Source organism: Opisthocomus hoazin, chromosome W (assembly GCF_030867145.1).
Source record: "Opisthocomus hoazin isolate bOpiHoa1 chromosome W, bOpiHoa1.hap1, whole genome shotgun sequence".
Taxonomy (NCBI): domain Eukaryota; kingdom Metazoa; phylum Chordata; class Aves; order Opisthocomiformes; family Opisthocomidae; genus Opisthocomus; species Opisthocomus hoazin.
Window position 1 is genome coordinate 19,558,145 of NC_134453.1, and position 26,641 is coordinate 19,584,785.

The 26,641-nt window shown below is 51.3% G+C and overlaps 1 protein-coding gene across 7 annotated transcripts in view; it reads left to right on the forward strand.

Annotated features, from left to right (window-relative positions):
- The window catches only part of LOC104335576 (CBP80/20-dependent translation initiation factor), a 176,053-nt gene that overhangs the window by 12,140 nt on the left and 137,272 nt on the right, over positions 1 to 26,641 (forward strand). For all 7 annotated transcript variants that reach the window (XM_075446638.1, XM_075446643.1, XM_075446637.1 and 4 more), the window contains exon 2: positions 25,720 to 25,932. In XM_075446638.1, the coding sequence (XP_075302753.1) occupies positions 25,753 to 25,932 (180 nt within the window). In that variant the 5' untranslated portion in view covers positions 25,720 to 25,752. The remainder of the gene's footprint in view (positions 1 to 25,719; positions 25,933 to 26,641) is intronic.

Consider the following 26,641-nt stretch of genomic DNA (forward strand, 5'->3'; position numbering starts at 1 on the left):
TTCATGTATTGATGGAGTATTTGGCAGTTGACTGGTGGGAAAAGCTTGCTGGTATCAACGCGCCTGGCTGCGTGGTCTGAAAGCGTGAGGCTTCACAAGAGCATCTCATGCCGTTGGCTGGTGTGTGGGTTGCCCTGACCCATTCAGGGAGCTGATGTGGGTTGTAGGAGTAAGCGGGAATATTGGTGAGGTGTTCGCGAAGAAGCAGCTTAGAAAAAATTTTTGAGGGACCAGTCAAGGAGTATCTGCCTCCACCGTTAACAAATGCAACTGGTTTTTGGAAGGTGGGCATTTGAATCAGGCCACCATCCAAAGGGAGACCCCGAAGACTGAGCAATAGGTGACTGGTTTCTGGATTGGAGGTTGGGCCCTGGTGTTGGAAAGCCAAACTGGAGACAGATGATGGCTGTCATGGCTCTTGCATGGTACAGGTGGGGAGGAAGAGAGGAGCGGAGGTCAGGGCAGCGAGCACGTCCTCCTCTTTGGTCTCCCTTTCCTGTTTGCTTAGTCTGGTGCCAAACATCTGAATGCGAGCTTGGTCGAGCTCCTGCTCTGGGGCTGTAGCTGGGCCGCTTTCAACTCCTCGGGCCTTGAGGCTGCCAGGGTGGGCAGAGCTGACGTCAAACCATCCAGGAAGGAAGAGACGGGCAATAGAAAATCTCCCTTTTTATAGGGAGAAGCGTATACACAACCTGTACAGCACTCCCTGCGTGGGACCATCCTCTGCCTCCTGGAGCAGAAGGCTTTGCTCACTGTGAGGAATTGTTGTGTATTGGAGCTTCACGTCAAACTCTGTTACCTCTCCTAAAGGTCAGCCTGGGCTTCCAGGCCGCTTGCCGCTGGGAAGACATTTCTTCTGGTTTTGATGAAGCTGGAGATCAGGCATGGTAGCTTTGTCCTGGAAGTCTGGGCTAAGGGAAGGTCCCCCTAGGCAAGATCCTGGAGTTAGTTTGGATTGAAGCGACCTCTGGAAGTCCTCTGGTCCAGCCCTCTGCTCAGCGCGGGACCACCTTCTACATCAAACCTGGTTGCTGAGGGCCTCATCCAACTGAGTCTTGACGCTGTTTCCAAGGATGGAGACCACACATCCCCTTGGGTCACCTGTTGCTCAGTGGAGGAATTTTTTCTTGCGTCCCATCGAAATTTCCCATGTTGCAGCTGCCGATCCTCAGACCTTGAGGTGAGCAGCTGCGGTGGTTTGCAGCTGGAGAAGGCTTTCTCCTGCCGGTCTTGCCCCTGGCACATTGCTGTTGGGTTTCTCGACGCTTCGGGGACGTCACCACTTTCTAGCAAGGTGGCAGCGCGTCTGTGCACCGAGAAGGCTTATCGCCAACTGACCTAATTATTCTAATCTCGCTCTTCCCTAGATAGAGCAGGTTTCCTTGGCTCTCGGGAGGCTTCCCCGGGTTCTCCAAGCTGCTCTTTGATTTCTCCTCTGTCTTTTAATAATATTATTCGTTCGCTCAGGCTAGGTGAGCCAGAGAATAAGGTTTGTAGCCAGATATAGTGCAATACTTGTGAACTGCTTTTTCTGATTTGATGACCCTCCTGCTGGATTTGGTGGCCCCAACCTTTTTTGTTCCCTATCCCATTTTCTTTGTTGTTCCCTATCCCTTTTTTTTTTTATTCCCTATCCCATTTTTTCCTTCCTTCTGCCAGACCCCTCCTGCTGCCCTGCTCTCCCTGTTGTGGATTCTCCCTTCCCTACCTGCCCCCTTTCCTTTCCGTGAGGGGTTTATTTGGGTACAGATATGGGCCGGTTACCTTTTAAAGGTGCCAAATTCTTTTTCCAGCAAGACGGGGATTTGCAGCACGTTAACAGGATTTAACAGCTAATTCAGCATGAATAAAATAAAGCCCAGGAGAGGAAAAAACCCAAACCCAACCCACCAACAAAATATTGTGTTTTGGGGTGAGTTCCCTCCATTCATAAACTTAATTTTCTTCTGGAAAATTGACGTTGGGAATTATCCCTGTGCTATCTCGAAGGCTCTTTGGTCCCCATCGGGCAGAGAAGAATCCAAGATAACTTGGTGCCTCCTTGCAGGGACAGGGCTTATTGCTAAGCTCCCTGGTTAAACCACCTGATGGGATCAGCAGAGGTTAGCAGCGCCACAGGGGCTTGGTGGCAGAGGGTTTGGAAAACAACAAGTCAGCGGCGTTATCCTGAAAACCTGGTTTTTGTTACCCCGTTGTCCTGTGCAAGATCCAGTTTGTCCTGGAAGGGAGCGGGAGAGGATGCTGTGGGCCATCATCCGAGCATCAGCGGGGCTTTATCTGCGTTGGGGTTTCTGCAGCCCTGAGTGTTATCTTGTGCAGTGCCAGATAGTCTCCGGAAAGTGAAAATATTTTCTCCTGGGGCAGAGCAGCCCGTGGAGGAGCTGGGGACGAGCCAAAGCGGAGGCATTGCCGGCAGGATAATGCCCGCAAGGGCTGGCACCGGGATTCTGCCCCACGTTTCACCTCGCCTGCAGAACTGGGGCTGCAGCGGTCCCCCCTCTCTTTGGGGGGATTCAAGTTCCTATTCCCCTGATTTCTTCCTTTAAAAAAAAAAGTGATGTACGTGACACTTTCCTGAGCTTCCTGTGAGTTCCTAATATATATATATGTTAATTACAGTAACGCTTTAAATTATGTGCTTTCCCCTGGAGGGCGTCCTGGTGGATACCCCAGCTTATCCTTTGGTCTTCCGAATACTCCTAAATATCAGCCCATAGAGCAAAAAATTAATGCTAACTGTATTTTTAGTTTCAGTTAATTAGCCTATAGAAAAATGGTGATAGTAAGGATGGTTGCGGGGGAGAAGAGGATTTTTAGCTGGGGTCAATCAGAGTAGATATTTTTATTTCATCAACGCAGGAGACAAAATAATGTCAAGTCAAAATTGCTTTATTCAGTCCGAAATGAAATATGTTTTCAAGTATTTTACACCGTGATGGAGAGGTGTGGAAATTTAGCGTGCGTCACTGTGAAACAGAAGTAAAAAACCCTCTGCTTAAAAATACCAAACCCTAAAAAAAATCCGAAAGAACTTTTTCCAGCATTTTCTTCTGCTGCAGTGACTTGACCAAAACTATTTAGAATTCACCAAGCCAAAGCTGGGCTGCTGTCAAACAAGAGATTTTACAATAATAATTATTATTTTTATTTGATAGGTATAATAATAATAATAACTTGATAGGTTCAGCCTTTTTCTTCTGCAAAATGGGATTCAGTTCCTTGGATGAATGCAGGTAGGGGAGGTATGTGTCCCTCATCCCACGCTGGAGGAGGGGACACGTGGGACTGGAGTGCCAGGTGTCACCTCCAGTTCCTGGTGCTGGAAGACGTTGGGCTTCCTGTGGACGTTGTGGACACGTGGGGCTGCTCACCACCAGCAAGGTGTCTCCATGGACTGGGGGTTCCTCAGCAAGCACAGAGGTTCTTCAAGCTCCCTCTGGGAGGGAAGAATCCTGAAGAAGACTCTGGTGGGAGTGGGGAAAGCTTGCCCCAAGCCCTGGTGTTTTGTGGTTGTGTTAGAAGTGGTTGCATCTTCCTCTGAAACCTCCAAGTGCTTGCAGTAAATCAGGGCTCAGCACATAGTTTATTTTCTTGATCATTCATATTGTATGATTTATTCCAGAAGTGCCTTTTCCAGTCCCTTGGTAAGCTCAGGTACTTAATTAGTGGGTCATAAAGATCCCTCAGATGCCCTCAGCTGACCTGCACTGTGCAGGCATCCGAGAGCCGGCATTGATGGGCTTCCACCTGCAAGGCCCTTTAAGGTGAGATACCATCGGGGTATGTAGCATTGTACAGTCTCCTGGTTAATCAAATTCTCCCTTACCTCTTTTCTTTTTTTTCCTCAAAGCTGAGTGGTTTGGGCTCTCTATTTGCGTCTCTGAGGTCAAAGGTATGTGAATAGCAGGCGTCCTGCTATGGTGTTTCTGCAGAAACTGCTGATGCTGCTCCCCTTTGCTGCAATTACGGTCCTCCCCCCGTGTTCTCGTTATGATTAACTTCGAGGCTGTTAATCCCTTGGGTGTAAGCAGAGGTTGCCCAGCTCAAGGAGGTGCAGGAGGGGACTTTCTCAGATGCTGATGTGGCCTGGCACAAGCTCCTTCGGTCCCTGCAGCTGTATTCAGTGGGGCTGCTGCATGGTGGAGGTCATTGTGGGAAGAGCTTCATGGTGAACATGAAGGACCCTTCAACAGAAGAGCAAAAAATGGCATAAAACTCATTTGTGGATGTGTTTCTGGGTTGTCCTCATGCCTGCAGGTCCCCCAGTTGCTGGGTGTGTCAGTCCTGGGCATGGCTGGTGGGTTTTCCACTGCAAGTGGGGTCTTGGGATGGACACAGCTGTCCGGAAAGATGGATCCTGTTGGTCTTTGGTGTCTGCAGGTGGTCCTGGGTCCTTCAGTCGTCATCCAGCCCTGTAGGAACAGCATTTCCTTTTGAGTCAGGAGGCAAACTTACCAAAATAAGTATTTCTGGTGCTATCCCTGACTGGGCTGTGTTTGTGGAGAAAAAGCTTCTCTTGGTGCCTTCTTGGCCTGCTTTTCCTGAGCTGCTGGGTACTTACTCAGTGCAATCACCCCAGAGGCATTCTGAAAACAAAGGCCAAACTTCTGATATTCATCAAAGACCCTCTCAATCTGTGATGCCTTCCCTGCGGTAGCCCCTTGAAGCTCCAAGACCTCTTTCCTCCTCCCCAAGCTAGAAGGGAAAGCCAAGCATTGAAGATAAGTCCTAGCAGGGCTTATTGTGTTTTATGAGAGGGAAGCGAGGTGTGGTTGGCTTGCCTGGAGGACCCAGCAATACATCCCAATCCCACGTGCAGCGCGTGGCGTGCTTGGGTCCGTGACGGATGGAGCACTTGGACACAAGGAGCAGCTCAAGGACATTTTGGGATGAACTTGAGGTTCTTGTTCCCAGTACACCGGCAGCAATGCTGGGGCTCAGCAGGGCATCCAAGACCTGGGGTTTGCAGAAGGGATTGGTGTCAAGGATGCTGTCAGCGGGGCACATTAGGATGTAGGGTTGGTGGATCCCAAGGCTGAACATCAGCTGTCTTGATCCGGGCCAGTCGTCTAGACTGTCGTTGCTGCTAGTGGAGGTAAATATGCACTCCCAAAGCTCGCTTGATCTCATGTTCATCTCAAAATAGGTCAGCTATCGTGTCCTGGAAATACCTGTCTCACCATTTGCTTTGTGTTAATGAAAACCTCCCTCTCCTCCTCCTGCCTGCCGGGGCTCAGCCGAGTTGAGCTGCTTCATTTACCTCTTATTAATCAAACCCAGCGGTCCCCTGGGCGATAAATGTAGCTGAGCAAATACTTGCGGCATCTTTACTCCCTAGGCTTCGACAGGCTGCTCTTCTTCCCACCCCCATCGTTGGTTTCTTACCACCCCTCACTTGCTGCGATTGAAGGGGGGGAAACCAAAGGGGGAGTGGGACCGCCCGGGAGGGGCTTTTGGGGAGACGTGCGGCTGCGTCACTGCTGCAGAGCATCCAGCGAGCAGAGCGATAGTCCGTGAGCGATTGCGAAAAAATGCACTTCAAGCCTCAAAAAGGAGGCTGGTGGCTGGCCAGTAACTCCCGAAAATTCCTGTCTGGGGAGGTGCTTTGCTTGGTATTTGTGGGGCCGGTTCCTTAAGGGAGGCTTTATCCTGGTGAATTGGTTCGAGCTGTCTCATGAGCTGCTGGAAGGAGCTAAAAGCTGGGGATGGATTCAAGAGGAGGGCTTGGTCCGTGCTGCTTGTGCAAAACAAAGCCTGGTCCCCAGGGCTGAGCATCACCACCTGCCAGTGCGGTTGGTGGGTCTGCAGGGAGCTGGAGCCCATCCCTGCCCCACAGCAGCATCCCTTGGCTTGGTGAGACCCTTGGCAGGTACTGCAGTGTTTACGCTGGGTCATGTCCCTTCCTGGGGCAGCTATTGGAAGCCCAGTGCAAACCCTGGGTTCGGCTGGGTATCACATTTGCTGTTCTAAATGCGATGGGAAACTACGTGGGAAAATGTGCAGGAGATCCTTGTAAGCTGAAAAATGGATTTAGGGTCTGCAAGGGCGTCTTCCCAAGCTGTCAGAGCTGTCTTAGATGATGCCCTTTGTCCACAGCAATCTCAGGGACCTGACTTTAATTCAGATGGTCCCTCTGGTTGGAGTGAGAATCACTCCTCTGAAATGCGATTACTTTGCTGGATGGAAACCTGCTGTCTGGACCACGTCCTGTCCACGTGTCCAGGAGCAGGAGCTAAGGAGGACACTGTGTCCAGCTCTGGGGGAAGGGAAAGCTTTGACAACCAGCTCAGTCCTGGGTCAAAAACCTGTCCTTAATTATGCAAGGGTTGGACATCTTGCTGGGCTATGTGCTGGGCCGTGTCCTTCTTTCCCAAGCAGAAGGTTCAACAAGTAGGTGGGACGTGGGAGATAATGCTCGTGGCTTTTTCCCTGTCCTTGCAAGCGGCTGCAGCTCTTATATTCGTATATTTAAATCTGGAAGGAGCCAGAAGCGGGGACAGCGTTCCTGGAAATCTCAGCTCTCGTGACACTGATGTCCTCGTTCCTTGACCAGCTCGGTGCCATGCTGGATCTGCTCGCGTGGTGTTGAACACCATCCCCACAGTGTTCCCCGTCCCCTTGTGCTTCCCCAGGGTTTCGTTTGCTTCCCCACCTCTTAATTTATTATTATTAGACCAGAAGCGTTACGAGGAAGGGACTTCTTTTCCTTCTGCATGTACAGAATTTCCAGTTTCCCCAATTCGTGGTCTTTTCCACTAGAATATTTAGACCATCTCATCGATGGCGATGCCATGGCTGCTGCCTGTATGGGAACTGATAAGGTCCACGACTGATGCTTCTGGGGTGGCTGTGATGTAGAAGCCAATCTGCTGCTTATTTTAGAACTTGAAGATTTGAACGCGGTGGAGGAGTGGGGGTCCAGGATCCAGAGGCAGGGTTTGGAAATCTTGTTTGTTTGTGGGTGTTGTTGAGTGGGGTTTTTTATGTTTTTTTTTTAGCACTGAAGGTAATTAAAGATTCAGAAAAATCTCTGAATATACTTAATCTGTGCATGGAGTCTTTCAGATGAGTTTAACTAGCTCAGGGAGGAAAATTAACTCTATCCCAGCTGAAATCAGGACAGTAAGTTGTTTATTTTCCCTTTCCTCTGCGAAACGGCAGAGGTTTACTGCATGATTTTTCTTCCCAGTTCCAGCTGAGCAGCTTATGTTAGGCAGAAGACACAAGAGGTCCCCTAAGAACGAGTCAGCTTCTGTGGGGGCTGTAGGGAGTTGTCTCTCCTTGAAATCTACTCCTTGTCTTGCTTGTGTAACCCAGGCCCACGTCACCAGATCCGAGTCTGGGAAGGATTTTTCCCCTTGGCCGGAGCAGCAGGAATCCAGGGATGATTTGCTTTTCTCCATTGCTGGTGGTGCAGAAGGTGGCTGATGCTGAAAAAAGCATCTTGCTTCCTCATTCCCATTTCACCTTTCAAAGACCTTGAATATGGGGGGCACCTGGGACTGTCCTGCCTCCAGCCTTGTCGCACAGAAGAGCTTCATTTCTAAACAAGAGAAAGCCACAATGAAGGAAAGCAATCGGTGGGGATGGAGGTGAGATTCCGTGAGTGTTTTGGTTTCGGCTGCCGCCGGCAACAAAAGCGCCACGCGGCCGCCCCTCCCCCCGCCGGCGTGCGGAGGAGAATGGAAAGAAAGAGGCAGAAACTGGTGGGTCGGGATAAGGGCAGTTTAACAGAACAGCAAACAGAGGGAAAACAGGAACAACAACGATACAAATAAGGAGAAAACACAACCACGAACCGTACAACAGCCGCTCTCCCGAAACGGGACCGGCGCTGCGCCCGCCCAAGCCGCGAGTGCGTTCCCGCCGCGCCGCCCCCCCCCCCCACCGGAACCCAGCGTGACGTCACATGGTATGGAATACCGGGCTCTGTTTGGCCAGGTGGGGTCAGCCCCCACCCCCCGGCTGTGCCCCTTCCTGGATTCCGGTGAAAATTAACCCTGTTCTGGCCAAACCCAGGACATTATCCACCCCTTATTCCATACCATCTACCTCATGCCCAGGTCCCCCATTGTCCAGTTGATCACCCCCACTTCTCCTGTCTCCAGATATCATTCCTTTAGTCTATGGATCATCACTCTAAAGTGTCCGTTGATTTCATTTAATCCATGACTTTGGGCTCCATCTGTCATAATGGTCTTCCGTGGCAGGAGAGGTGATGTGTGGTGGTGGGCGGTCACTTGCTGCATCCGGAGCTCACGGCTGATGTATCTGGTGCGGCCCGTGCCCACAGTCTGCAGGAGATGTTGATCTTGATGAAGTTGCTGGATGCCAGTTGTTGAAAACCAGGTCCAGTTCCATCATTGCTGTGCTCTGCTAGGTTTTCATCGAAAAAGTCCATCCTTCTTTAATCTGGAGAATTCTTACTATGCTACTACTGGTACAAAATATAACAATTATAACAGTGATAACAGACAGTGACAGGGTTATTCAACAATTAACTTTATACAATTTATTTATGGACTATTCTCGCCCAAAATTAAATCCCCATGAGGTACACATCGGACTTCCCCATCCTTCCGCATTACCCACCAGGTACACCCAGGTCCTTGAGCAAAAGCAATCCCGCGGACGGGCTTGCCTTTGCCCGAGGCAGGACTGACCCAAACCGTCTTCCCTAACATGTTCCGCATGTGCACTACGGGGACTTTATCCCCTTCTATGGGGCGCTGAGGATTTGACTGGGCAGGACCAGCCCGGTTGGTGGACCCTCTGGTGTTAACCAACCAGGTGGCCTTTGCTAAATGGGTATCCCAATTTTTGAAAGTCCCACCCCCCATTGCCCTCAAAGTGGTTTTTAGCAGCCCATTGTAACGTTCAATCTTTCCCGAGGCTGGTGCATGGTAGGGGATGTGATACACCCACTCAATACCGTGTTCTTTGGCCCAGGTGTCTATGAGGCCATTGCGAAAGTGAGTCCCGTTGTCTGACTCGATTCTTTCGGGAGTGCCATGTCGCCACAGGACTTGTTTTTCCAGGCCCAGGATGGTATTCCAGGTGGTGGCATGGGGCACAGGGTAGGTTTCCAGCCATCCGGTGGTGGCCTCCACCATTGTGAGCACATAGCGCTTGCCTTGGTGGGTCTGTGGCAGTGTGATGTAGTCAATCTGCCAAGCCTCCCCATATTTATATTTTAGCCATCGTCCTCCATACCACTGAGGCTTTACCTGCTTGGCTTGCTTGATTGCAGCGCATGTCTCACATTCATGGATAACCTGTGCGATAGTGTCCATGGTCAAGTCCACCCCTCGGTCACGAGCCCATCTGTATGTCGCGTCTCTTCCTTGGTGGCCCGAGGTGTCATGGGCCCACCGAGCTATAAAGAGTTCACCCTTATGTTGCCAGTCCAGATCCACCTGAGCCACTTCAATCTTAGCAGCCTGATCTACCTGGTGGTTGTTTTGATGTTCTTCAGTGGCCCGACTCTTAGGGACGTGGGCATCCACGTGACGGACTTTTACAGCCAACTGCTCCAGCCGGGCAGCAATATCTTGCCACAATGGGGCAGCCCAGATAGGTTTGCCTCTGCGCTGCCAGTTGTTCTTCTTCCATTGCTGCAGCCACCCCCACAAGGCATTGGCCACCATCCAAGAGTCAGTGTAAAGATAGAGCACTGGCCACTTCTCTCGACTGGCAATGTCTAAAGCCAGCTGGATGGCTTTCACCTCTGCAAACTGGCTGGACTCACCTTCTCCCTCGGCAGTTTCTGTGACTTGTCGTGTAGGGCTCCATACAGCAGCCTTCCACCTCCGCTGCTTCCCCACAATGCGACAGGACCCATCCGTGAACAGGGCATACTGTTTCTTATCTTCTGGCAGCTGGTTATACAGTGGGGCCTCTTCAGCACGTGTCACCTCCTCCTCTGGCGATGCTCCAAAATCTTTGCCTTCTGGCCAGTCCATTATTACCTCCAGAATTCCTGGGCGACTGGGGTTTCCCATTCGGGCGCGCTGGGTGATCAGCGCGACCCACTTACTCCACGTAGCATCGGTGGCATGATGCATAGAGGGGACCCTCTCTTTGAACATCCAGCCCAGGACCGGCAATCGTGGAGCTAGGAGGAGCTGTGCTTCAGTGCCGACCACTTCTGAAGCAGCTCCAACGCCTTGATATGCTGCCAGAATCTCTTTTTCAGTGGGAGTATAGCGGGCCTCGGATCCTTTGTATCCCCGGCTCCAGAACCCCAGGGGTCGACCTCGAGTCTCCCCTGGTGCTTTCTGCCAGAGACTCCAGGTTGGGCCATTCTCCCCGGCTGCGGTGTAGAGCACGTTTTTAACATCTTGCCCTGACCGGACTGGACCAAGGGCTACGGCATGAACTATCTCCCGTTTAATCTGTTCAAATGCCTGTCGTTGCTCAGGGCCCCATTCAAAATCATTCTTCTTCCGGGTCACGTGGTACAGAGGACTCACAATTTGGCTGTAATTTGGGATGTGCATCCTCCAAAAACCCACAACACCCAGGAAGGCCTGTGCTTCCTTTTTGCTGGTTGGTGGAGACATAGCTGCTATTTTGTTGATGACATCCATTGGGATTTGACGGCGCCCATCCTGCCATTTTATTCCCAAAAACTGGATCTCTTGCGCAGGTCCCTTGACTTTACTTCGCTTAATGGCGAAACCGGCTTTCAGAAGGATCTGAACTATTTTCTCCCCTTTCTCGAAAACCTCCTCCGCTGTGTCGCCCCATATAATGATGTCGTCGATGTACTGCAGATGTTCTGGGGCTTCACCCTTTTCCAGTGCAGTCTGGATTAGTCCATGGCAAATGGTGGGACTGTGTTTCCACCCCTGGGGCAGTCGCTTCCAGGTGTACTGGATGCCCCTCCAGGTGAAAGCAAACTGTGGCCTGCACTCTGCTGCCAAAGGGATGGAGAAGAATGCATTAGCGATGTCAATTGTAGCATACCACTTGGCTGCCTTTGACTCCAGCTTATCTTGAAGTTCTAGCATGTCTGGCACGGCAGCACTCAGCGGTGGTGTGACTTCATTCAGGCCACGGTAGTCTATTGTCAGTCTCCACTCTCCAGTAGATTTTCTCACTGGCCATATGGGACTATTAAAGGGTGAGCGAGTTTTGCTGATCACTCCTTGACTCTCCAGCTGGCAGATCAGCTGATGAATGGGGAGAAGGGAGTCTCGGTTGGTACGATACTGTCGCTGGTGCACCGTTGTGGTCGCGATGGGCACCTGTTGTTCTTCAACCCTCAGCAACCCCACAACGGAAGGATCCTCCGAGAGACCAGGCAAAATGGACAGCTGTTTAATTTCTTCCGTCTCCACAGCAGCTATGCCAAAAGCCCACCGATACCCCTTTGGGTCCTTGAAATAGCCTCTCCTAAGATAGTCTATCCCAAGGATGCACGGAGCCTCGGGGCCAGTCACAATGGGGTGCTTCTGCCAGTCCTGCCCAGTGAGGCTCACTTCAGCCTCCAGTACACTCAGCTCTTGGGACCCCCCTGTCACTCCCGAAATGCAAATGGACTCTGACCCTTTGAACTCTGATGGCATTAAAGTACACTGTGCACCAGTGTCCACTAGAGCTTTATACTCTTGTGGATCTGACGTGCCAGGCCACCGAATCCACACTGTCCAATAAACACGGTTGTCCCTTTCCTCCACCTGGCTGGAGGCAGGGCCCCTCTAATCCTCGTCAGAGAATTTGCTGCTCACCTGCTGTAAAAATGACTTGGAGGTCCCCTCCAGAGGATCGGAATCAAGGTCAAACTGTCTACCTGGTCTGGAGAGCTGGCTGCTGGAAACTGGAGCGGCACTTTTCCTAACAGAATCCCCTATGGTGATTGTTTTACCTCGCAACTCACGGACTCGTGCCTCTAGACTTGAGGTGGGTTTTCCATCCCACTTCCTCATGTCCTCTCTGTGGTCACGCAGGTAAAACCACAGGGTGCCCCGTGGTGTGTAGCCTCTGTACTCTCTCTCCTGAGCAGAGAAACGCTTGCCCCTAATAGCTGAGATGCGGGCCCGCACAGGTGGGGAGTAGGACATATCCTCTTTGAATTGCTGGAACTGTCGGGACAGTTTATTCACAGCTGAGACAAGGGAGGAAGAGAGACTTTCCTCATATTGGCGGAGTCTGACAGCCACCTCGTCCACTGTTGGTGCGTCTTTACCTTTCCAGTTTACAACTGCCAGTGAGTTCGCATGCGAGGAGGGTGCACTCCGCACAAACTTCCTCCACATTGTGAGCACTGGACTTCATCTGGGTCTGTGGGTACCTGCTCATCGTCTGTGTCACAGTAAACCAGCTCCCGCACAGCTAATTCCCTCAAGTACTGAATACCCCTTTCCATATTGGTCCACTTGCCAGGATAGCATACAAAATCGTCACTGAAGGGGTACCTCTCCCTCACGCCTGACAGAAGTCTCCTCCAGAGGCTGAGGACTTGTTCCTTTTTCCCAATGGCCTTGTCAATGCCCCCATCCCTGGCCAGGGATCCCAGCTGCTTGGCTTCCTTGCCCTCTAATTCCAAGCTGCTGGCCCCGTTATCCCAGCACCGCAGCAGCCAGGTGGCAATGTGCTCGCCTGGGTGGCGGCTGAAATCTTTCCGCATGTCCCGCAGCTCGCCCAGGGACAGGGACCGGGTGATGATCTCTGTCTCTATCTCCCGCGATGACCCTGGCTCATCGTCATCCCTCCCGGAGCGATCTGCTCTCTTTGCGTCTTCCTTTAGTTTTACAGGGGCGACTGCTACCTGCACAGGTTGGTCATTGGGCTCAGCCACGCTGCCTGCAGCTGGAGCTGGGGCTGGAGCAGCTGCTGTGCCTGCCAGGGAAACCGAGGCAGACCCTGCAGCTGTGGCAGCGGCGGTGCCAGTCTGGGGGGCTGTGACTGCCTGCTGGGCTGGAGGGGCTGCAGGGCCGGGTTGGGGGGCAGCGCCAGTTGCAGCGCCTGCCGCTTCGCTTCCCCCCCTTTCCCCTTTAAGGCACTGAACAGTATTGAACAGGGCTCGGTAGGCGTGGGCCAGACCCCAGCACATTGTGGTGATCTGTGTCTCTCTGGGCTTCCCAGGGTGGCAGCACACTTTTTGCAGATATTTTACCAGATTGTCCGGATTCTGTATTTGTTCAGGGTTGAGTTTAAAACACACCGCAGGTGCCCACTGCTCTAGACATCTGCCCATGCTGTCCCACACACCCAGCCACTCACAGCTATCCAGCCCCGGGGCAGGTCTCTGCACGATGTTCTTAACGACTTGCTTAACCCTAAACAAAACCTGCAACCCATTCAGGAGGCATAACAAAAGGAGAGTGCTGCCCTGAGCATCCCACGGGTACTCAAAATTCTCAAAAGCAGTTAGGACCAGCCTGAGGGAGAGAGGGGGGGCGAAAGAGTGGGGGAAGGTATCCCCTTCGGCTTTCCCCACAGACTGGGTTTGATTATTAACAAAATCTAAGACATAGGATCCGAGGTACGGAAATGACCGCAGTGCCGCATGCAAATACAAGACTAATTTCATGCACAGTGATGTTATCATATCATAAGTCGATATCGTACAGTACAGCAAAATCATCATCTTAATCCTTTTCCCAGTGATGATGAACAGCATGGCAGTAAACACATACTGCAAATAAGGGTTCAAAAACCACAGCCATCTAAACAAAGTCAGCAACATTTTTACCGGCGACTATTTAACTAACACAGAAAAATGCCTATAACAAAATTTAACAAAATCTAAGAAAGCAGTTTTTAACACCCGCTGCTCAGCCCTGCCGTTATCCCCGCCCCACGTTGGGCGCCAATTAAATGTTTTGGTTTCGGCTGCCGCCGGCAACAAAAGCGCCATGCGGCCGCCCCTCCCCCCGCCGGCGTGCGGAGGAGAATGGAAAGAAAGAGGCAGAAACTGGTGGGTCGGGATAAGGGCAGTTTAACAGAACAGCAAACAGAGGGAAAACAGGAACAACAACGATACAAATAAGGAGAAAACACAACCACGAACCGTACAACAGCCGCTCTCCCGAAACGGGACCGGCGCTGCGCCCGCCCAAGCCACGAGTGCGTTCCCGCCGCGCCGCCCCCCCCCCCCACCGGAACCCAGCGTGACGTCACATGGTATGGAATACCGGGCTCTGTTTGGCCAGGTGGGGTCAGCCCCCACCCCCCGGCTGTGCCCCTTCCTGGATTCCGGTGAAAATTAACCCTGTTCTGGCCAAACCCAGGACAGTGAGGATGTGAACTTCATGAGGTTCAACAAGGCTAGGAGCAGGGTCCTGCACATGGGTCGGGGCAATCCCAAGGACAAGTACAGGCTGCTCTCAATCTATTCTCTCATCGTGGAGAATGGATGGAGAGCAGCCCTGAGGAGAAGGACTTGGGGGTGCTGGTTGATGAGAAGCTCAACATGACCCGCCAGTGTGCGCTGGCAGCCCAGCAGGCCAACCATGCCCTGGGCTGCATCCCCAGCAGTGTGGGCACAGGGCGAGGGAGGGGATTCTGCCCCTCTGCTCCGCTCTGCTGAGACCCCCCGGGGAGTCCTGCGTCCAGCTCTGGAGCCCTCAGCACAGGACAGACCTGGAGCTGTTGGAGCGGGGCCAGAGGAGGCCCCAGCCATGATCCGAGGGCTGGAACCCCTCTGCTGGGAGAGCTGGGGCTGTTCAGCCTGGGGAAGAGAAGGCTGCGGGGAGACCTTAGAGCAGCTGCCAGTGCCTGAAGGGGGCTTAGAAGAAAGATGGGGACAGGCTTTTTAGTAGGGCCTATTGCAACAGGCGAAGGGGTGATGGCTTTACACTAAAAGAGGGGAGATTCAGACTGGATATAAGGAAGAAATTGTTTATGCTGAGGGGGTGAAACCCTGGCCCAGGTTGCCCAGAGAGGTGGTCGATGCCCCGTCCCTGGAAACATTCCAGGCCAGGTTGGATGGGGCTCTGAGCAACCTGCTCTGGGTGCAGATGTCCCTGCTTATGGCAGGGGGGTAGACCAGATGGCCTTCAAAGGTCACTTCCATCCGAAACTGTTCTGTAATTCCCAGGAAGAGAGGACCAGCTGGCTCCTCCCAGCATAACATCCCCTCCATCCATGCATTTTGGCTGGCGGCCGAGCTACGTCCTCTGAATGCTGCTAAAAGCCAGTGTACGGGTACAAAAATGCTCTTTGCCAGCAAACTGCGGGCATGGTTTAAGAGGGATTAAGTTCCCTCCACGCCTGCCCTGCTGCTGACCGGGGGATGCCACTCCCGCCCCATCCCTCCTGACCCGCGCGATGGGTTACTTCAGCGGGTTGACATCTCAACTTAGAGTTGGATGTGTCTTTTAGGATTACAGGGCTTTTCACAACCCAGGTGCCCATTATGTTGCCTGGGTGCCTGGAAAGAAAAGCTCTCTTTTCTGATAATGGTTTCCCTTTGGTGATTTGTAAACGGTGGTACGTGGCAGCCGGCGCGCAAGCATGCGGTCAAAGCGTGAGATTGCAAAGCGTAAGGATCCAGCTGGTTGTTAAAATGCTTTTATTTAGGACGCGGGCTGTGCTCTCTGCCTGCTTTATTTTTTTGCACCCCGGCTGCTGCTTCCCATGGGATCAGGACTCATCCCCTGGGATTGCGGAGGAGCTGGGCACGATACAGGTGTTGATTGCCTGAGGATTGCTACCGGCTGCGTGCATCGTAGCGGGGCACGCGCATGTGCACGGGGTACGTGTGCAAGCTCTCCTGGCAGGAGAGCATCCTTCATTCATGTCTTCTAGCGGAATTCCTGCAGCCGTCACGTCCTACCCAGCCCGTCGGTGCGATGCCGTGCGCTCTCAGAGCAGAAACACTGCAGTTCCGAAGAGGAGATTATGGAACGTGTGTGAAATCTGCTTTGTTGTGGTTTTTTTTTTTTCAATTTCTTCAAATATTTTTATTTGGCGAAGTTGCCTTAGGAAAGGTGAAAAATAACAAGGAGAAGATGTAACACAGGCTCTTGTTCCATTAGTTTTTAGTGGAAGCAGGGGAATTCACCAAGGGGAAATCATGCCTGACCAATCTGATAGCTTTCTACGATGACATGACTGGCTGGGTAGACGAAGGGAGAGCCGTGGATGTTGTCTACCTTGACTTCAGCAAGGCTTTCGACACAGTCTCCCATGATATCCTCCTGGGGAAGCTCAGGAAGTATGGGCTGGATGAGTGGTCGGTGAGGTGGATCGAGAACTGGCTGAATGGCAGAACTCAGAGGGTTATCATCAGCAGCGCTGAGTCTAGTTGGAGGCTGGTAACTAGTGGTGTCCCTCAGGGGTCAGTACTGGGCCCAGCCTTGTTTAACTTCATCATCAACGACCTGGATGAAGAGTTAGAATGTACCCTCAGCAAGTTTGCTGATGACACCAAACTGGGATGTGTGGTAGATACACCAGAAGGCTGTGCTGCCATTCAGCGTGACCTGGACAGGCTGGAGAGTTGGGCAGAGAGGAACCTGATGAGGTTCAACAAAGGCAAATGCAGGGTCCTGCATCTGGGGAGGAACAACCTCATGCACCAGTACAGGCTTGGGGTGGACCTGCTGGAGAGCAGGTCTGCGGAGAGGGACCTGGGTGTGCTGGTGGACGACAGGTTAACCATGAGCCAGCAGTGTGCCCTGGCTGCCAAGAAAGCCAATGGCATTCTGGGGTGCATCAAGAAGAGTGTGGCCAGCAGGTCGAGGGAGGTTCTCCTTCCCCTCTACACTGCCCTGGTGAGGCCCCATCTGGAGTACTGTGTCCAGTGCTGGGCTCCCCAGTTCAAGAAAGATGAGGAGCTACTGGGGAGAGTCCAGCGGAGGGCTACAAGGATGAGGAGGGGACTGGAGCATCTCTCCTATGAGGAGAGGCTGAGGGAGCTGGGCTTGTTCAGCCTGAAGAAGAGAAGGCTGCGAGGGGACCTTATAAATGCTTATAAATATCTGAAGGGTGGGTGTCAGGAGGATGGGGCCAAGCTCTTTTCAGTGGTGCCCAGTGACAGGACAAGGGGCAATGGGCACAAACTGAGGCACAGGAAGTTCTGTCTGAACATGAGGAAGAACTTCTTCCCTCTGAGGGTGACGGAGCACTGGAACAGGCTGCCCAGGGAGGTTGTGGATTCTCCTTCTCTGGAGATATTCAAGACCCGCCTCTACAACCTACTGTAGGTGACCCTGCTTCGGCAGGAGGGTTGGACTAGATGACCCACAGAGGTCCCTTCCAACCCCTACCATTCTGTGATTCTGTGATTCTGTAATGTGAAAATGGATGATAGCTAACTGAAGTCACAGATTGTCGTATCAGCCGATGTATAAATAGGTTGTAAAACTCAGGCTGTTCTGGATTCAGGGATTCTGTTTCAGCTTTGATTTTTAGAAATGCTGATGTATTTCCATGTATCAGATTTGTATAAAAATCAGGGGATTGCTGTTGTGCTGCAGGCAGGGTGATGTTCTAGTAGACTCCTTGCCCTGGCATCCTGTGTAGTGGAGCATCCCACTGCGGGGTGTGACCAACATCCATCAGACACCCCATAAACCCACTTCCATTCACCTCCTGAAGTTCAGGCAGTGGTTTTCTTAGTTGCATCCTGTCTTTTTCTTGGCAACATCCATCACAAGCCAAGGGTAACATCTTCCCCCCAGGCAAGGAAGCCCATCTGGTGGGAAACCACTACAACCTCGTGCACAGATTTCATAGAATCACAGAATCATTAAGGTTGGAAAAGACCTCTAAGAGCATCAAGTCCAACCGTCACCCCAAGACCACCATGCCTGCTAAACCACATCCTGAAGTGCCACATCTACATGTTTTTTGAAGCCCTCCAGGGATGGGGACTCCACCACTGCCCTGGGCAGCCTGGTCCAATGCCTGACCACTCTTGCAGTAAAGAAATTTTTCCTAATATCCAATCTAAACCTCCCCTGACGCAACTTGAGGCCATTGCCTCTCATCCTATCGCTGGTTACTTGGGAGAAGAGACCAACACCTGCCTCACTACAACCTCCTTGTTGTGTTGCTAAAGGCGACGAGGCTTTGGTTTTGCTTAAAAAGAAAAAAATAAATCCACCTCCCAACCACAAAAGAAATCCTCATTGCAGTGAAGCAAGCTACGTAATAAATCATTGTCTGGCTGAAAATGAGGGATTTCTGGCTTTCTGGATATTTCTCTCCCTTCCATGCTGGATCACTGTGTCAAGGTGGGTGGTTTCGGTTGGACTCTGTGGCCTTTTGCACTTGGTTGCCTCCAAGTGCTCTCCTTTTTTTTCTCTTCCCCCCCCCCCCATTTATGTCTGTGTTTATTTTAACGGCTCTGTTTCGACATGCCGTGGTGTTCGCCCGCTCTGTGGCACGTCAGGCTCGTGGATGGCACTGCAGCGTGGCAGCCGCTGGGCTCCTGTCCTGTCGCTTGGGCTTTTCTGCACCACCAGAAGCCAGACAAGAGACTGGAGGGGTGATGGAATATGTAAAAAGCTCAGCCAGCCATGGATGCATCAGTATCTGAAATGCCCAAGGCTGGTGCCAGTAGCAGTCACCCGATGTGGTTTTCAAAGGTGTTTATGTCTTAATTCAAAGAGGGTCGGATCCAGGATAGAATAATTTACGTTGCTGTGCTTGATGCTTTGGAATCTGGGAAAAATACCGGCTCTGGAGCAGCAAATCCGAAAGATAGCCGCGATGCTTCGTCTGTGCTCATAGAGACGTGGTGATACCCGGGTGGGGGGAGTTGTGGTTCGTCTCGATGGCTTTCGTTTTCCATAGTAACTGTTCCTGCGGCTTGCTGGATACGAAAGCTGGCCGCCGGCAATAAAGATTAACTGCTCCTCTTGTTCCCCGAGATGCTCTCACCGCTTTAGAAAGACACACTGCTAATTACTTGTTGGAAATCGGCTGGATTAGGAGAGAGAAAATATTGCTGCTGAAGGAGCTCGTTAGAAGGAGATGCTGGGAAGTGAGCCGGCTGTCTGCATCCACGGCCGTGCAGATGGCAGGCAGGACATGGAACTGTTGGAGCGGGTCCAAAGGAGGGCTACAAAAATGATCCGAGGGCTGGAGCACCTCTCCTATGAGGACAGGCTGAGAGAGTTGGGCTTGTTCAGCCTGGAGAAGAGAAGGCTGCGGGGAGACCTGATTGCAGCCTTTCAGTACTTAAAGGGAGCCTATAGGAAAGATGGGGACAATCTTTTTAGTAGAGACAGCAGTGACAGGACGAGGGGTAATGGTTTTAAACTAAAACAGGGTAGGTTTAGGCTGGATATAAGGAAGAAATTCTTTACAATGAGGGTGGTGAAACACTGGAACGGGTTGCCCAGAGAGGCAGTGGAGGCCCCATCCCTGGAAACATTCAAGACCAGGTTGGACAGGGCTCTGAGCAACCTGATCTAGTTGGCGGTGTCCCTGTTCGCTGTGGGGGGGTTGGACTAGATGACCTCTAGGGGTCCCTTCCGACCCAAAACTTTCTATGATTCTATGATTCTATGAATTCAAACCCCAAACGCCGACAGTCAAAGGTTCTTCTGCCCGTACTTCTGCCTGGGCCTTAGCTGGCAGACGTTTATTTGCAGAGTTAAAGCTCACAAGAGGGTTTCACCTGACCTGAAGGCGCTGATAAGAAGCAGATGAGAAGTTGGAGAGTTGTCCTGCGCCAGCTGGTCTGTGCAGTCAAAGCATTCCTCACCTCCCAGGTCTGGAGCTGAAGGGACCTCCTTCCCCATCCATGTCGGCAGCGGCTTCAGAAAGGCCGGCTTGGAGAAGACCGTGAGCAGGCAGTGAGAGGGAGGTGGTGATGGGGGGTCTGACCCCGGGCTTTAACCTCTCTGCCCAGCCCTAGAGATGCACCCAGCAGAAAAGGGTGTCATCTCACCAAGAGGTGATGTCCAACAGGTCTTCGCTGTAGGGAGTGGAGAGCAATAGGGTGGGTTTTGGAGGCTGGGCAAGAGAGGAACAGCAGGAAAAATTGATATTGGTTGCTTATGGGGCAGGACATGGTGTCTGCTGGTTGGAGCTGGGCTGGAGCCTCTCCCTGGGTCTCACTGAGGGTCTCTTCAGTTTGGTTTTACCATCATCCCATGCAGGCACAGGTAAATAAATTTCTGGGGTGCTGCTTGGTTGTGTCCCAGGTGTCTCAGAGCAGAAGGGACCTGCTGGATCACCGCAGTGTTTCAAGTTTATTTATTGTAAACTTCCCCAGGGAGAGCAAACGCAAGAGGGACGCTGGACGTCCTACCACTGAAGGCTCTGGAAGGAGGTGACTGTGTTGGTACGTGAAGAATTTGCACCGCAGCTGCCTTTTATAGGAAGCATTTCTTGTTCCTAGCAAAACCCAGGATGATAAATCTCATATGGCAAGAAGAGGGTTTTCAGTGAGCTGTCAGGGTAGCTCTGGAGCCCGTCACAGCCTCTCCGACAACTGCGATGGCATTTCTGGGCAATAAATCTGCTGCAGAGAGAGGCTCTGCTCTGCATTCCTCCTGCCTGGTGTTGGAATCGCAGAGGAGCAGAGGATTGGCACGAGAACTTTTTCAGCATTTAACTGGAGGACAAGTAAGGAAGAGACATGGGTTTTCCAACTGGGATGCCTTAAGTGAGTCATTTAAACTCGTATGTAAACAGCTGAGGCCAGGTAGTTGGAAATACGGGCTGGGTGCTTGCTGTTCATTGGGATTTGGTGGTCGTTGGACCTTTTGATAACTGGACGTTGATACAGGTGCCTAAATCTGGAGAAGCCTCCGTTAAGCAGTTTTGCCTGAACTCTGTATTTCAGAGATCTTTTCCGATCATCTCCCCTGGGTGTTTGCATTAATTCCTGGTGGTGGAGTTGTGGGGTAAATCCACTTCCAGCTTTCGCTGTTTGGGTGCGTGTGATAGCATGGTGCTCCTGGTTGTCTTATCTTTGAAGGCCACAACCTTCAAAGAAACTTGTCGTGTGTGAGAAGGCATTTTAGATTTTCAGCATCCATCCAATGGAAGCAAAAAAATGGCAAAAGCAGCCTGTTTATTTCATTTCCTTTGATGATGCCTGATTAGGTTGGACCTTGGGTAGGGGTGAGAACGTGTGCGGTTCATAGGATCATAGAATCACAGAATGGTTTGGGTTGGAAGGGACCTTAAAGATCATCTGGTTCCAACCCCCCTGCCATCAGCAGGGACATCTTCCACCAGCCCAGGGTGCTCAGAGCTCCATCCAACCTGGCCTTGAACACTGCCAGGGAGGGGGCAGCCACAGCTTCTCTGGGCAACCTGGACCAGGGCCTCACCACCCTCATGGGGAAGAATTTCTTCCTAATCTCTAATCTAAATCTGCCCTCTTTTAGTTTAGAGCCCTTCCCCCTTGTCCTATCACTACACACCCTTGTGAAAAGCCCCTCTGCATCCTTCCCGTAGGCCCCTTCAGGCACTGGCAGCTGCTCTAAGGTCACCCCGGAGCCTTCTCTTCTCCAGGCTGAACAGCCCCAGCTCCCTCAGCCTGTCCTCGTAGGAGAGGTGCTCCAGCCCTCGGATCATCTTTGTGGCCCTCCTCTGGACCCGCTCCAACACATCCATGTCCTTCTTCTGTTGGGGGTTCCAGAGCTGGACGCAGGACTCCAGGTGGGGTCTCACGAGAGCGGAGTAAAGGGGCAACAGTTGTTGGCTTAATGGTAGGTTAGGATGTTGCTTTGTCTTGCTGAGATGGAACAAGAATTGTTTTAGGAAGATCTCTTCATGGGCAGCAGTCTCGCTGACAAGGTTGCCATGTCAGCATGTTTGGGACCAGAAGACCCCCACTCCTCACTTCAGGGAATGATGCTGGCACGGGACCGGAATCCCTGCTCCCTTGGGATGGCTGGGCCCCAGGTGGGTCCCATCCCTGGAGAAGACCTGTGTGTGGCTGCCCTGCGGTGCTGCCTCGGCACGGCTGGGCTGCTGTGGTCCGGGTTTTTGAGAAGCTGTGGTGTGCTGGAGAGAGGGTGGCTGGAGCTTCTGCCCTGGGGGAGGGTGTACGTGTGAGGTACTCGCGCTCAGGTCACAGTGAGCTGATGGAAATGCATTCCTGTCCCTGCGTGTCTGTCGTCTTCTCACCATCAACCTACCTTCCTTTTCTTATATCATTTTGGTTGCATGTTCCCCTGTGCTGTTGCATCCCACCCATCTGATCCAAATTGATTTCCTTCTCCATTGCTGCTCTTCACCTGTGATACTCACTACTTGGTTCCTCAAGTTCAACACAAGCCTGGAGCACCTATTGGAGGTGGGGTACGTGTTGGGCTTGACACCCTGAGCCATGGACAGGGCCACAGGGTGGGCTGGTCTGTTGTGTGGGTGCTGCTTCCACCCTCTGTCTACTGGATAAATGCACAAATTTTGTGAAAAATGCTTGTTCTTATTGAGTTTATTTGCTGATTAAGGGTAAAACTGTATAATTGGCATAAACTGTATAATCTTGCTAAAGCAAGAACCCCATTTAGATCACTCTTTAAAACAACAACTATTAATAATCATTATACATTACAGTACTGCTGATAATTACTAAGTCATAATAAGCAGTTTGCACATTTCTTGACTGCTTCTGCTGGTGACTATGTTTTATGGTTATAGTAATGAGCACGGCATGGACTTTGTAGGAACTATGGAAAGTAGGCTGAGAGAGCAGAGGAAGCTTTCTTAAGCGATGAAGTGCTTGAATGTAATCTCATGGAATCGTAAAACCATTCACAGAATCACAGAATGGTAGGGGTTGGAAGGGACCTCTGTGGGTCATCTCGTCCAACCCCCCTGCCAAAGCAGGGTCACCTACAGCAGGCTGCACAGGACCTTGTCCAGGCGGGTCTTGAATATCTCCAGAGAAGGAGACTCCACAACCTCCCTGGGCAGCCTGTGATTCTATGGTCACCTCCCCATGCCATTGTACCCTCCAAGACTCATTGCAGCTGCTCATTCTCCCAGCTCTTTCTTTATTTAATAATTGGTGCTTTCCATTTGGTAATTGGCACTAATTAGCTAAAAGGGGAGAAGCAAGCCCTCCTCCAGGACTCCATGCTCTCTGGGGCTCCTCTTTTTTCTTTTTCTTTTCTATTTTTGCCTTTCTCCTTTTTAATACGCCACATGATTTTTGTTGAGGAGTTAATGTGGGATATTGATCTACATAATGAGCCTTTTTGACAGTCTGGGCACATTTGGGAATAATTCCTTGAGCAGATGAAATCCTTAGGCCAGAACTGCTCGTTTTCGGCAGTTTCCAAATGAAGCCACAATTGTTCAGAAGTGACAGATGAGAAATGGTTCAGGAGCTGGAAATTACATGAGCTGGGAACAGATTATTTTTTTTGTATCTTCCAGATGGAATGTGACTCACTCCGAATTTGGTTGGTAATTTTATACTTGTCTCAAAACAGACTGTAAATACCAGTTCCTGGTGAAGGAGAGGGTGGGGGATGAAGTCTTGATGTCCTGCAATGTGGTGGGAGCTCCCGTGTCTTCTCCCAACCACAGGGAAGGAGAGGTATGAGTCTTACCACGAGACACTGATCCGAAGCTTAATTCATGTGCAGACATGCCCAGCCCAGGTACAGGAGTTGTGGTTTCTTTAAGCTGTGAATGACATTCAGCCGTGGAGAAATAGGAAGGAGGAGAAGGTTTGGTCCAAGCTCCCTCCGCAGTGGTTAGGTGGGGGACGATGGGGACGCTGAGCTACCTCCCCATCACTCACCCCAGGTTCTTCGGATGGGGGATGTGGAGCTTGGGGTGAACTTGGAGCCAGCGCCTGACTCTGATGGCCAAAGGAGGGGTGTGAGACCCCCAGAGCGGTCCCATCTCCCACAGCAACGAGTCCCAGAGGCTTTATGTTGCATGGAAAATACTTAGTTTGGGTCGCTGTTCTTCTCGTTCTTGCTGCTGTGGGTTCAGCTCATGTTTGCAAACTGAGTGACTCCTGCTTGGGTCAGTACCTTGAGAAGAGACCTGCCAGGAAACATAGCAGCGATGCGTGCAACCTGCAGCGCTTGCCTCAATGGCAATTGCCCATCCCAGCCATGCTGGTCCTCGATTTGAGCATGCACACGTGAAATCCAGCATTTCCCCAGAGCATCAGGTTTATTGTGCATACACGGAACAGTCTTGTAAGCCCAAGTCTCACTTGAAGAATCATCCATGGCCACTTTCATCAGGATGAAGGTCTCCTGGTGGTGTTTCCATCTCAGGACACCACAGGAGGACTTCTCTGTGCCTTTTGCTTACCTGTGGAGTGTACCTTGCATTTCTGTCCCTGGTGATGGTGTGGTTTGTGGAGCTGCCCTGTTCTGTGCCAGAGAAGGTGGCGTTTCAGCGACATGAAGGGAATGTCCTGTCTATTGCTGGACATCAGCGTTGGCCAACTTTCAAAGGAGCGTGTTGTCTGGGGTGGGTGCACAGGGTAGGTGCACATAGTGATCACGGGAGCATCCACCTGGACATCGTTAGAGCTGCCCTTGCTAGCAGTGCTGCATTTGAGGTTTCATCAGCTTTTCTTTGTTAGATGCACATCTTCAGATGATCTGTTGATGTCCTTATGTGTTCATTCCCTGGCTAAGGGACGACTGCGGGGTTTGCTATGGTTTGTAATTCACTGTATGGATCAGAGGAGGTGGAAGTGGTTTGAGTTCAATCTCTTGCATCGGTTGAAGAGGTCCGTGTGTGGTGGTGTATCCATTCTCGTGTGTTGACTTTGGAAAGGTGCTGGGGATGTAGAGGGATCTGGCTTTGTTTTGCAGCAGAACACTTAATTCCCCGATGATCTGCGCCCTAAACAAGGCTATCCTATTAGAGTTGGCAACATAAGCCCCTGGATAATGGCTTCTTATTCTGCTAGCCATAATCTACATATACATATTTAGGAGGAGGCTGTGCTCCTGGAGCGGACACTGGAGGGAGGGATAACCCGGGCTGTCGGGACACTTGGGTAGCTGAATCAAGCCTTAAAGTCAATGACTTCGTTTGGTACATACGTCTGGATTTTCCCAGCCTTCGCTTCCTCCTCTGCTCTGTATTTTGATTTTACCCGGGAAGAAGACATTAAAAACCTACATACAGAACATTTAGTGATTCAGGCTCCCGTCTCTGAAGGTTTGGGCCATGGCTGGGCTGTCTGTTGGTTTCCCAGAGTCTGTTTGCATCCTGAGGATGCTTTATCTTCAAAGCATCGTAAAGGCCCCGTGTCTGCTCTACAGCTGTTCTCCTGCAGAGAGAGAAAGATCTTCAAAACAGGTTCTGGTGTGATCTCTGTTTCACCTCCACGTGCAAACCTCCTCGCTGGAGCATTTGCAGTCGCGCCGTTGACTCGGCATCGTTCTCTGCTGCCGTCCTAGAGAAGCTTTTCAATTATCATCCTCTTCTTCACACCCTTGTCCGTCATCCCCAGCTTATCACCCTTATCCAGCACGGCTAATGCAATGGGCTTTTTTAAATTAAGCTTTTTCATTTTGTTTTTCTCTTCTGCGTGTGTCTGGAGGTTTTCAGTAGTTTGGGTTTGAAGAAGGAGGATAGGCAAAATGTCCGTTGTTGTCCTTAGATGTAGGAATATTACAGAAATGGGACTTTTTTATTTGTTTGTACACGCATGGAAACTCTAGGTGTGACCACTTAGGATTATTATAAATGTTATTGGATGTACAGCAAAAGTATCCTGTCTCTGGTAACAAGGCTTTGGCTACTGTTTTTTTAAGCTTATTATAATTACTGGGAAATTGTTTCTTGCCTTTTTTTATTTTGCTTTCTCAGGCCCCCTCCGTTCTTGACATCTCTCCTGAAGGGATGGAGAACTCGTCGGTGGCATCGGCCTCCTCGGAGGCAGGGAGCAGCCGCTCTCAGGAGATCGAGGAGCTGGAGCGTTTCATCGACAGCTACGTCCTGGAGTACCAGGTCCAGGGGCTGCTGACGGATAAAACGGAGGGGGACGGCGAGAGTGAGAAGACGCAGTCCCACGTCTCGCAGGTGGGCAAAGGGCACAGCGTGGGGTGTGGGAGAGAGGCTGGGGGATGTCGATGGCTTGCCGCCTGGGTTGCAGATGCACGTCCAGCTACTGAAGCAGCTTTTCAAGCGTTGAGGTGGAAAGCAGGACATAATGAAAGACTGGATTTGGGACAGCTTGCTCTTTCAGCCAGATACGAGGTCTCCAACCAGTTGGTAGAGGTCTTCTGCCAACTGGGTTTTGTTTTTCCGTGGTCTCAGGGTGCATGCCCTGAAGCTTTTTGACTTCTTCAGGGTTCCCATTTATAAATGAAGAACATATTGTTTATGTGGTGCCTTTCTCCATCCCAAACTGCTTCACTGGCGTGAAAAAGTCCTGGAGGTACTGGGAAGAGCTTCAGGGGCTGCAGCGAGGGGGATGCTCAGTTATGAGATTGTGCTCCTGTCCGTATGCACAGGTGTGTCCATGAAACAACCAAGACCAAAAGGTCAATCAAAAGCCCCAAATGTTCCCCAAAAGTGTGAGTTTTGTGGGCATTCTAATATGTGTAATAGTCTGTTTGCTTGCTTCATGGTTGCTACGTCAGAGGAGGAAATTGCTGTGTTTCAGAGGATGAGAATACCCAGCAGAGGGATGCTTTTAGCGGGGATATGACTTGGTGTTGTCATTAGGAATGACATGGTCCTCGTTAGGTTTGTTCCTAAAGTGAACAGTTTAGATCCAACAGAAGGA